Source organism: Mirounga angustirostris, unplaced genomic scaffold (genome assembly GCF_029215605.1).
Source record: "Mirounga angustirostris isolate CCGP_5_RB_7025 unplaced genomic scaffold, mMirAng1.0.hap1 SCAF_11, whole genome shotgun sequence".
In the NCBI taxonomy this organism is placed as follows: Eukaryota; Metazoa; Chordata; class Mammalia; order Carnivora; family Phocidae; genus Mirounga; species Mirounga angustirostris.
This window is the reverse complement of record NW_026991719.1, coordinates 122,248,004-122,259,222: the sequence shown is the minus strand read 5'-3', so window position 1 is coordinate 122,259,222 and position 11,219 is coordinate 122,248,004. Positions and strand designations below refer to the sequence as shown.

Genomic DNA, 11,219 nt, shown 5'->3' with positions numbered 1-11,219 from the left:
GAAAGGAACAGATGCTCAGGTGGGCAGAGGGGAGGGCCCTGGCGACCCAGTGGCGGGGGTGGGAGGGGGGGCGTGGGGAGGCCAGGGATAAACCCTGAGGAAGGACAGAGGGGAGCCCCCTAGAAGCCCACCCATGACGTCAGTCTAGGGAGGCCCCCCCCTGGGCGGGATGGGGACACGTGGCCAGTGCGGCCGGACTTCTGCATCTGGGACTCCCGAGAACCTGCGGTCTTGCCGGATCAAAGGAGCAGGGCCTCCCTCAGGGGGGCAGAGGGGCGGGCCCAGGTCCTTTTGGGCTTCACGCTGAAGTTGCCGAGGGAGGACTGAGAGACCCTGGACCCCAGCCCAGAGTCAGTCCCTAGAGGCCCGAATGGAGGACGGGGACACCCCATTTGTGTCCGTGCGTGCGTTTGTGTGTCCCCCACTTGCCCATCTGGGTCTCCCAGAGGCTGGGTGACCCGGTGCCCGGGAGCGGATCCATAGGCAGTAGAGACAGGCCAAGGCATAGGCACCCAGGGAGTCGTGGTGGAGATCAAGGAAGGCCCGAGAGACCTGGACGCCCCATCTCAGGCCCCGCTCTCAGCCCCGGGAAGCCCTAGGCTTCGTGGCCGCAGGAGTTGGCCACAGACTTAACCCGGTGGGCTCAGGGCAGGGAGGGCCTTGGTGTTGGCGGACGGCCTAGGGACAGCAGACGAAGGGGCCTAGGACCTGCTAGGGCTCGAGGCGAGGACCCCCAAGGGAGTCCCCAGGGAGCCCACAGGACCGCGGCCCTGATTCAGCCACCGCAGTCTCCTGGGATGGATGCGCCCACACAGTGCACGGCCACTTTGGCTTCAGGGCACCCGAGAACCCATGGCCATTTGGATGGAGCACTGCCTCAAGCATGGGGGTGGGGGTGGGGGCAATGGCCCACGTGTTGCTGGGCGGAAATGCGAGGAGCAGAAGGAGGACTGCGGTTTTGGGGACAGCGAACAGATTCGGTCCCGGGAGGCCCCGGGGCCAGATGATCCCACAGGGCGTGCCCTGACTTCCCAGCCACATCTCCCAGAGACTGGGGTCTGGGTGGAAGGAGCAGGCTTCAGGGCTGCCCAGGCTGACCCGGGCCTGCCAGGATGGAAGGGGAGGACTAGAGGGAGGACTGCCTGGGCCGCAGTACGTTCAGGCCAGGGAGGAGGTCCCTGTGGAGGAGGAGCCCATGCCTCCTGTCCTGAGGTCCACATCTGGCTGTTAGAGACTGAGGGCCTGTGGTGAGAAGGAGCGGGCCTGGGGTGTAGCGGCCCTGTGTGTGTGTGTGTGAGGGTGCAGGGTGGGGTCGGAGGCAGCGGGGCACAGGTCCGGTTGGGAGTGAGGGTGAAGGCACTGGGGGAGGACTGGCCGTACCCCATCCACCCCATCTCAGCAAAGAAGCCACTGCACTGGACTCTGGCAGTGCCCGATCCAGGCAGGGTCAGTCAGCGGTGGCCCAAAGTGGCATGCGTGCTCACTTGTCTCGTGGGCCAGAAGGTGCGAGTCCTCAGGGAACTGAGGTCTTGGTCTGTGGGGCACATGGCTTCTGTCTCACTTTGGGGACCTGGAAGAAGGGCAGGCCCTGGCAGGAAGAAAGATTAGAGTCCTGGGGGTCTAGGGCATCCCCACAGCAGGACAGAGGGGCCGGTCCCTACTGCCAGCCCTTTGGGATCTTGCCGGGGGCTGAGGGTGGGCGCTGTAGACGTGGCTGTGGACGAGGACGGGGTGGCCCCTCACCCTCCTCTCGGAGCTCTCAGGGAGGTGAGGACCACGCTAGGAGAGGTCGGGGTCAGGTCATCTGGGGAAGCCCACCTTGGAGACACACAGGAGTCCCTGCTCCTGCCGAGAGTCAATGCGGGGGCACCCGAGGGAGGAGTGAGGGACTCCCAACGCACCCCTCGGGACAAGGAAGTGATGGCCCAGGAATCTGTCCAGCCCCTGCCTGGCGGCCCTGGGAACCCTGGGTGGGGCCTGCCAGGTTCAGTCCCTCCTCCTGTCCAGATCCTTCCTCTCAGGATGGGGAGGGCCAGGGCCTGAGGGTCTGGACTCAGGTAGCAGAGGAGGCAGGTGCCCTGGTTCTGCGTCTGGCCCTGATTGTTGGGGGGAGATGAGAAATGAGGGGATGCCTCCCACAGCAGGATCCTCAGAGCCCAGGCCTACCGTGCCGCTTCTTTCGCCCATGGGGAACAGACGATCGGAGAGCCAAGTTATTTCTCCTGGCTTTTCCTTCTGATGTCTCCCAGACATGAGGCATCGGCACCAGGAGAGTGGCCTCAGGTTAACACAGGGAGTTTTCCCAGGCATTCCGTGGGGTCAAGGTATAGACGGAGAGGTGCGCCCATCCAGGCACAGATGGAACCCCGAGCTTGGCCATCCCTGGGGTTCCATGCTGAGCCCTTAGACCTTTGTCAGGCGTGGGCAGATGTGGGCCCCCTCGCTTACCTTCCGTGGAGTCTCAGGGCTGCGTGGTCTTGCTGTGACCCTTTGGCCTCAGGCTGTGGGGGTGGGACCCAGGCCCTGCCAGGGGAAATAGCAGTCCCCTGAGAGGCCAAGGAGGGGACCGCCCAGCTTGGACTGGTGGGGACCTCACAGAGTCCGCCCCAGCCCTCCTGCCCCACTGGGGCCCGTGTGCCGTGCTCTGTGCCTGCACCCTGAAGTGACCCCTCCTTTTGTCCTCCAGGGGCCTCAAGAAGTCAGAGTTGAGGCCTAGGTCTGAGGCAGGAGCCTCTAAGGTCCCAGAGCAGGGAGGTGCAGGGGAGTGCTGGTGGTCAAGGTGAGGTACTTGCTCTGAGCATGGAGCCAGGGGCTCGCCCATCCCAGCCCAGAGGGGAACCCTTAGCACCCAAGCCCGACGTAGCGCACCGTCAGCTCCGGGACTTCAGGCCTCTGCTGCCTGGGCTGCACCCTGAGGAGCCGTCCCATATCTTTCTTCAGGTTCAGCCCGACACAAACGCCATGCCCCTGGGTCAGAGGGGTGAGTTCTGGGAGCTGGAGGAAGACCCAGGCCCGGCCCAGGGCCTGGTGGAGGCACAGCCGTCTGGGGCTGGGGAGGAGGAGGCCCCATGCGCCCCCTCCTCCTCCTCCACCTCCGCCTCCTCCCAGTCCACTGCCCCATCTGTCTCCTGCTCTGCCCTGTTTCTGGTCCCCTCGGGGGAGGGGTCTGCTGCTGGGTTCCAGAGTCCTCCCCAGAGCTCTGTAAGTGCCCGCCCCTCCCCCAGTGCCGGGGCAGCCACTCCCTGGAGCCTGTCTGAAGATAGCTCCCCCTCATCCAACGAGGAGGAGCCCGGCCCTGGGCTAGAGCCCGGAGTGGCCCAGCCCCTGGTGCAAACTACACTCCACTTGAAGGCAGTCCACCTGGTGGCCTTCCTGCTCCTCAAGTATCGCACCCAGCAGCCGACCAGCCAGGCAGAGATGCTGGAGATCGTCGGCGAGGATGACCAGGACGCCTACCCCGTTCTCTTCGGCCAAGCCTCCAAGTGCATGCAGCTGGTCTTTGGCGTGGATGTGAAGGAAGTGGACCCCGGCGACCACTCCTACATCCTGGTCCCCGTCCTGGGCCTCACCTGGGATGGGATGCTGAGCGGTGGGCAGGGCTTGCCCAAGACCAGCCTCCTAGTGCTGGTCCTGGCGCTGATCCTCCTGGAGGACGACCATGCCCTTGAGGAGGAGGTGTGGGAAGAGCTGGGGGCCATGGGGGTGTATGCCGGCCAGGAGCACATCATCTATGGGGAGCCCAGGGAGCTCCTCACCAATGTCTGGGTGCAGGAAGGGTATGTGGAGTACCGGCAGGTGCCCGGCAGCGACCCTGCCCGCTACGAGTTCCTGTGGGGTCCCAGGGCCCACGCCGAGACCAGCAGGTTGCAGATGACGGAGTATTTCCTCCAGCTCGATGTCGAGGAGCCGGCTTCCTCCCTGGCCGTGTCTGAAGGGGCTGTGAGAGATGAGGAAGACGGGGCCTGAGCCCCGGGGTCCGCCAGGCCCTTTCCAGGCTTTGGTGGGGTCGGCAGCTTCTCCTCCAGGGTGCTGGGCATGAAGTGAGGCCGCTTGTTGGTCCTTCCCTGTGAGTGTTTGTGTGTGTTTGTGTGTGTTTGTCAAGACAGAGCCCTGGGCGTTTTAAGGAGTGCAGGGCCAGGGAGGGTTGGGGGAAGAAAGCAGGGCAAGGAGCCTCCTGGGGGTGGGGGGGTTGTTCCCTGGGGTGACTCCCACATCCAGAGCTTGGCGTCCTTGAGGAGGCTGTCCTGTGGTGTTCCTTGCCATTGAAGGTTTCATCCGTTTCAGCGGCGGAGCGTGTGAGTGACATCCACCCCGCAGCATTTGTCCGTACCCAGTTGAAGAGTTAAAGAGTTTTATCATGTTCTGGGGGCACCTGGGTCCTCTGTTGGTTAAGCATGTGCCATTGGCTCAGGTCATGATCTCAGGATCCTGGGTTCGAACCCCACATTGGGCTCCCTGCTCAGTGGAGACTCTGCTTGTCTCTCCCTCTGTGTGTGCTCTTTCTCAATAAAATAAAAAATAAATATCTTTAAGAAAAAAAGAGTTTTGTCATGTCCTGGACACCTTGCCTACTTGTTTGGCCTCTGGACCGAAATCATAGGGAATTGGCCTAGGGATGGGTTGAAAAGGCAAAAGAATGGAAGAAGCAGGGGACGTGGGTCAGAAGCTGGAGAAATAAAAGTTTGTTGGTTGTTGCTTCTGAGGCCTTCCCGGCCATCATTGTGCAAATGCGAAACGCAAGCACACACACACGCGTGCTCGTGCATTGGCCCGGTTCTTCCAGAAAGGGGGGCAAACGTCCTCCCAGCACAGAGGGAGCCCTGCTCACTGACTCCTTGATTCCGAGACATGGGCTGAGCTCTGCTCTCTGGAAGGCCCTGTGGGTGAGCAGTGAGGACACTAGGAGAAGCAGGACACGTGCCAGCCATAGGGGACCGTGTCTAGCAGCCGCAGTCCCGGCAGGAAGGTGGGGAGGGGTGCCCTGAGACCCGCAGAAGAAGCGGAGGCAGGGTGAGGGGGGTGTGGGTGCTGGGGCGAGCACTGCAATGCAAATGCCCCCGGCCCGGGCTGGGACGGGGGGCTGGGGTGACCAGAGGGTCCCTGAGATTGCTTCTGTGCAGCTGGTCACCGCAAGCTGGGTGGCGACACTGCCAGAGTCCCGTCTCTGCCTCCGTGTCAGGGAAGGCGGGGGGCAGGGTGCGAGCCTGTGTGTGAGGTGCACAGGCACGGGCTCAGCGGGGTGCCGGGGGCGGGGCCCCAACCTTGCCGGGCGGGGTCCAGGTGAGGAGCCCAGGGAGGCCCGAGGGACCCCCGGCCGGCCCGCTCCCGTCTCCTGCCCCCACGTAGCCCAGCGCGGAACCCATGTCGGCCCGACGTGCTGTGAGCCCTAGGGGACCCCTTCCTATGGGGTCCGGATGTGACGAGCGCCGACTTCCGCCTCGGAGGCGTGAGCGACGCCAGCACCTCCGTGTGTGCGAGGCCGGATCTCGGTCGGGCCAGGCCAGGCGTGCAGGTAGGCCCGCCCGTGCGGGAGCACAGAGTGGGGGGACCCCCAGGAGCCAGGTGGCCCATGCCGGCAGCCCCGAGAGACCCCGGGCAGGGACGGCGTCGTCCCGCTGAGCCCCTCCCGCCGGGGCCCAGGACCAAGGACATGGGTCCCCAGAGGGACGGGCCCGGGCCCTCCCTGGAGCGGGCTCCGGGGGCACACGGAGGACTGTGGGGGCCCCTCTTCCCCGCTCAGGTCCAGCCCCTCGGGCCCTGCCGCGGCCAGGCCCTGGGGGCCCCCCGGGGAGGGTGGCCCCAGGTGGCGGCCGTCCGCTGAAAGGCGCCTCGGGGCTGAGAGGGAGCTGAGGACCTTGGTCAGCGGGGAAGGACGCCAGGTCGGGGAGCGGCGGGGGCGCACGGAGCCCCAGGGTGTCCAGGTGGGGACGGGGTGGGGATCGATCGCGGCCAGGACCCAGGGACTCTCGAGCTCAGGCCAGAGGGGACCTCAGCGAGGTCGGGCCCCAGGGTGAGTCCGGGACGGCCGCCGGGCGGGATGGGGACACGCGGCCAGTGCGGCCGGACTGGTGCACCCGGGTCTCCCGAGAGACTCTGGGGTCTTTGGCCGAAGGAGCAGGGCCTCCCTCAAGTGGGCAGAGGGGCGGGCCCAGGTCCTGATGAGCTTCTTCACTGAGGATGCAGAGGGAGGACAGAGGGTCCCCGGACCCCAGCACAGCGTCAGTCAGGGAAGGTCGGTTGGGGGGGGGGATAGGAGCACGTGGTGAGTCCGGACTTCCGCATCCGGGTCTCAGAGACTCTGGGGTCTTTGGCCGAAGGAGCAGGGCCTCCCTCCCGTGGGCAGAGGGGAGGGCTCAGGTCCTGCTGGGCTTCATGGTGAGGTTGCAGAGGGAGGACTGAGGAACCGTCGACCCCAGCACAGCCTCAGTCAGGGAAGGTCCGTTGAGGGGGAGGGGGGTCATCGAGCACGTGGTGAGTCCGGACTTCCGCATCCGGGTCTCAGAGACCCTGGGGGCCTTGGCAGAAGGAGCAGGGACTCTCTGGTGGGCAGAGGGGCGGGCCCAGGTCCTGTTGGGCTTTATGGTGAGGATGCACAGGGACGACTGAGGGACCCTGGACCCCGGCACAATGTCACTCAGGGAAGCTCCGTGGCGGGGCGGGGGGGGGGGGGATGGGAACATGTGGTGAGTGGGCACTTCCGCATCCGGGTCTCTGGGAGACTGAGGCAAGGGCCTGATGAAAGGAACAGATGCTCAGGTGGGCAGAGGGGAGGGCCCTGGTGACCCAGTGGCGGGGGTGGGAGGGGGGGCGTGGGGAGGCCAGGGATAAACCCTGAGGAAGGACAGAGGGGAGCCCCCTAGAAGCCCACCCATGACGTCAGTCTAGGGAGGCCCCCCCTGGGCGGGATGGGGACACGTGGCCAGTTTGGCCGGACTTCTGCCTCTGGGACTCCCGAGAACCTGGGGTCTTGACGGATTGAAGGAGCAGAGCCTCCCTCAGGGTGGCAGAGGGGCGGGCCCAGGTCCTGCTGGGCTTCACCCTGAAGTTGCCGAGGGAGGACTGAGAGACCCTGTACCCCAGCCCAGAGTCAGTCCCTAGAGGCCCGAGTGGAGGACGGGGACACGCCGTTTGTGTCCGTGCGTGCGTTTGTGTGTCCCCCACTTGCCTATCTGGGTCTCCCAGAGGCTGGGTGACCCGGTGCCCGGGAGCGGATCCATAGGCAGTAGAGACAGGCCAAGGCATAGGCACCCAGGGAGTCGTGGTGGAGATCAAGGAAGGCCCGAGAGACCTGGACGCCCCATCTCAGGCCCCGCTCTCAGCCCCGGGAAGCCCTAGGCTTCGTGGCCGCAGGAGTTGGCCACAGACTTAACCCGGTGGGCTCAGGGCAGGAAGGGCCTTGGTGTTGGCGGACGGCCTAGGGACAGCAGACGAAGGGGCCTAGGACCTGCTAGGGCTCGAGGCGAGGACCCCCAAGGGAGTCCCCAGGGAGCCCACAGGACCGCGGCCCTGATTCAGCCACCGCAGTCTCCTGGGATGGATGCGCCCACACAGTACACGGCCACTTTGGCTTCAGGGCACCCGAGAACCCATGGCCATTTGGATGGAGCACTGCGTCAAGCATGGGGGTGGGGGTGGGGGCAATGGCCAACGTGTTGCTGGGCAGAAATGCGAGGACCAGAAGGAGGACTGCGGTTTTGGGGACAGCGAACAGATTCGGTCCCGGGAGGCCCCGGGGCCAGATGATCCCATAGGGCGTGCCCTGACTTCCCAGCCACATCTCCCAGAGCCTGGGGTCTGGGTGGAAGGAGCAGGCTTCAGGGCTGCCCAGGCTGACCCCGGGCCTGCCAGGATGGAAGGGGAGGACTAGAGGGAGGACTACCTGGGCCGCAGTACGTTCAGGCCAGGGAGGAGGCCCCTGTGGAGGAGGAGCCCATGCCTCCTGTCCTGAGGTCCACATCTGGCTGTTAGAGACTGAGGGCCTGTGGTGAGAAGGAGCGGGCCTGGGGTGTAGCGGGCCTGTGTGTGTGTGTGTGAGGGTGGAGGGTGGCGTCGGGGGCAGCGGGGCACAGGTTCGGTTGGGAGTCAGGGTGAGGACCCTGGGGGAGGACTGGCCGTACCCCCTCCACCCCATCTCAGCAAAGAAGCCAGTGCACTGGACTCTGGCCGTGCCCGATCCAGGCAGGGTCGGTCAGCGGTGGCCCAAAGTGGCATGCGTGCTCACTTGTCTCCTGGGCCAGAAGGCGGGAGTCCTCAGGGAGCTGAGGTCTTTGTCCTAGGGGCACCTGACTTCTGTCTCACTTTGGGGACCTGGAAGAAGGGCAGGCCCTGGCAGGAAGAAAGAGGATTAGTGTCCTGGGGGTCTGAGGGCATCCCCACCCCAGGACAGAGGGGCCGGTCCCTACTGCCAGCCCTTTGGGATCTTGCCGGGGGCTGAGGGTGGGGGCTGTAGACGTGGCCGTGGACGAGGACGGGGTGGCCCCTCACCCTCCTCTCGGAGCTCTCAGGGAGGTGAGGACCACTCTGGGAGAGGTCGGGGTCAGGTCATCTGGGGAAGCCCACCTTGGACACACACAGGAGTCCCTGCTCCTGCCGAGAGTCAATGCGGGGGCACCCGAGGGAGGAGTGAGGGACTCCCAACCCACCCCTCGGGACAAGGAAGTGATGGCCCAAGAATCTGTCCAGCCCCTGCCTGGCGGCCCTGGGAACCCTGGGTGGGGCCTGTCAGGCTGAGTCCCTCCTGCTTTCCAGATCCCTCCTCTCAGGATGGGGAGGGCCAGGGCCTGAGAGTCTGGACGCAGGTAGCAGAGGAGGCAGGTGCCCTGGTTCTGCGTCTGGCCCTGATTGTTGGGGGGAGATGAGAAATGAGGGGATGCCTCCCACAGCAGGATCCTCAGGGCCCAGGCCTACCCTGCCGCTTCTGTTGGCCATGGGGAGCCAGACAATCGGTGAGCCAAGTTATTTCTCCTGGCTTTTCCTTCTGATGTCTCCCAGAGATGAGGCTTCGTCACCAGGAGGGTGGCCTCAGGTCAACACAGGGAGTTTTCCCAGGCCTTTCGTGGGGTCAGGGTATAGACGGAGAGGAGCGCCCATCCCAGCACAGATGGAACCCCGAGCTTGGCCATCCCTGGGGTTCCGTGCTGAGCCCTGAGACCTTTGTCAGGTGTGGGCAGATGTGGGCCCCCTCCCTTAACCTTCCGTGGAGTCTCTGGGTTGCGTGGTCTTGCTGTGACCCTTTGACCTGAGTGTGTGGGGGTGGGGCCCAGGCCCTGCCAGGGGAAATAGGAGTCCCCTGAGAGGCCAAGGAGGGGACCACCCAAGTTGGACTGGTGGTGACCTCACAGAGTCCGCCCCAGCCCTCCTTCCCCACTGGGCCCCGGAGGCTGTGCTCTGTGCCTGCACCCTGAAGTGACCCCTCCTTTTGTCCTCCAGGGGCCTCAAGAAGTCAGAGTTGAGGCCTAGGTCTGAGGCAGGAGCCTCTAAGGTCCCAGAGCAGGGGAGGTGCAGGGAAGTGCCGGTGGTCAAAGTGAGGTACTTGCTCTGAGCATGGAGCCAGGGGCTCGCCCATCCCAGCCCAGAGGGGACCCCTCAGCATCCAAGCCCGACGTAGCGCACCGTCAGCTCCGGGACTTCAGGCCTCTCTTGCCTGGGCTGCTCCCTGAGGAGCCGTCCCACACCTTTCTTCAGGTTCTGAGGGACATGCTCTGCAGGATGCTCTGGGTCAGAAGAGAGAGTTGCAGGCCCTGATGGGAATGAGTATGCACACCTTGAGGATGCTGAGGGCATTCCCCATGCAGGCAGGGTGGGCCCCACTCTCCCACTCTTGGCATCCTCAAAGAATAGAAGCAGGGAAGGCTGCAGGTGGCGCACCCACTCCCTCCCGCTCTCAGGGAGGTGAGATTCTGTTCAGAGGGCTGACTTGAGGTCAACAGAGGGAGCCACACCTGGTCAGCAGAGAAAAAAACTTCAAAGATCGGCCAGGACTCAGGAAAAGGACCCTTTGGGAGGATGGAGGGTATGAACGTTTCCCCCGACTTCAAGAGAGAAGGGACCTTATATAGAGTCCAGTTTCCCTGTTCTCAGCCCAGGGAGGCCCTAGCAGGGATGGCTGGATGTGGCACCTCTGCCACATGGTTGGGCCTGGGGGCTCTCAGGAATGTGAGGCCCTTGGCCTGTGGGAAACATCCAGGCGGCAGAGGGAGGATCCCAAGATCACCCAGGTAGCAATATGAGGACCCTGGAGGGGGACTGACCTTACCCCCGCCCCCATCTCAGAAAAGAAAGGACTGCACAGAGTCCAACTCTGCCCTGGTGTCAGCCCTGGAAGGAACAGTCAGCGGTGGCCCTAAGTGGCATGCTCACTTGTCCCATGGGCCGGAAGGTGGGGAGTCCTCGGGGAGCTGAGGTCTTGGTCTGAGGGGCACATGGCTTCTGGCTCAGGTTGGGGGCCGGGAGGAAGGGCAGGCCCTGGCAGGAAGAAAGAGTACCTACTCGGAGATTGAGGGACTCTCCACCCCAGGACAGGGGGGCCGGGCCCCCCTGCCAGCCCTTTGTGATCTTTCTGTGGGTGGGGGCCTGGATGTGGTGTAGTTACCTTTTGGTACCAACTGCAAGATGGAGGGGGCGTTCCCCACGACAGTGAATCTCGTACGCCCACAAAGAGTCCAGGAATTCAGGGCAGCTCTGACACTCTATCCAGAGACAGCAGCAGATTCCACAGAGCAGGTGCTCAGGCCTACAAGAGCGTCCCACCATTCAGTGGTCACTTGGCCAGCCCTGGGTTGTTCTGGATGCTTATGACCAAAAGGCCCTAAAGCAGAGGTTCCCAGGAGCCTGTCCGCCGGTGCCCTGAACGGGCTGGAGCAGCTCACAGAACTCAGGCACACAACTCACTCACTAGACCCCCGGCTGCTTGCAAACGGATGCAGCTCAGGAACAGCCAGACGCGAGCGCTGCGGAGGCCACGGGAGGGCAGGGGTGCGGAGAAGCTTCCATGCCCTCTGAGTGCGCCCCTCCCCCCACATCTCCATGTCACCCACCTGAAAGCTCTCTGAGCCTGTCCCTTTGGGGATTTATGGGGGCTCCCTCACTCACTCGCTACCCCGCTCTGCCCTCTCCTGTGGTCAGTGGGTGGGGGGACTGAGAGTTCCCACCCTCTCACCCCCTGGCTGGTTCTCCTGGCATCCAGCCCCCATCCAAAGGTGCTGCCCAAAGTCACCTCC

At 64.4% G+C, this 11,219-nt stretch overlaps 1 protein-coding gene across 1 annotated transcript; it reads left to right on the top strand.

Annotated features, from left to right (window-relative positions):
• The first annotated feature begins 2,961 nt into the window (after positions 1-2,961).
• Positions 2,962-4,054, top strand: LOC123842674 (melanoma-associated antigen 9-like). The gene has a single exon (XM_045871922.2). The coding sequence runs from the start codon at positions 2,962-2,964 to the stop codon at positions 3,964-3,966; it is 1,005 nt and encodes a 334-aa protein (XP_045727878.2). The 3' UTR covers positions 3,967-4,054.
• The last annotated feature ends 7,165 nt before the right edge of the window (positions 4,055-11,219 follow it).

What these genes read in the sequence shown, in the direction of transcription:
- LOC123842674 (XM_045871922.2), top strand. Translation starts at nt 2,962, where the DNA reads ATGCCCCTGGGTCAGAGGGGTGAGTTCTGGGAGCTGGAGGAAGACCCA.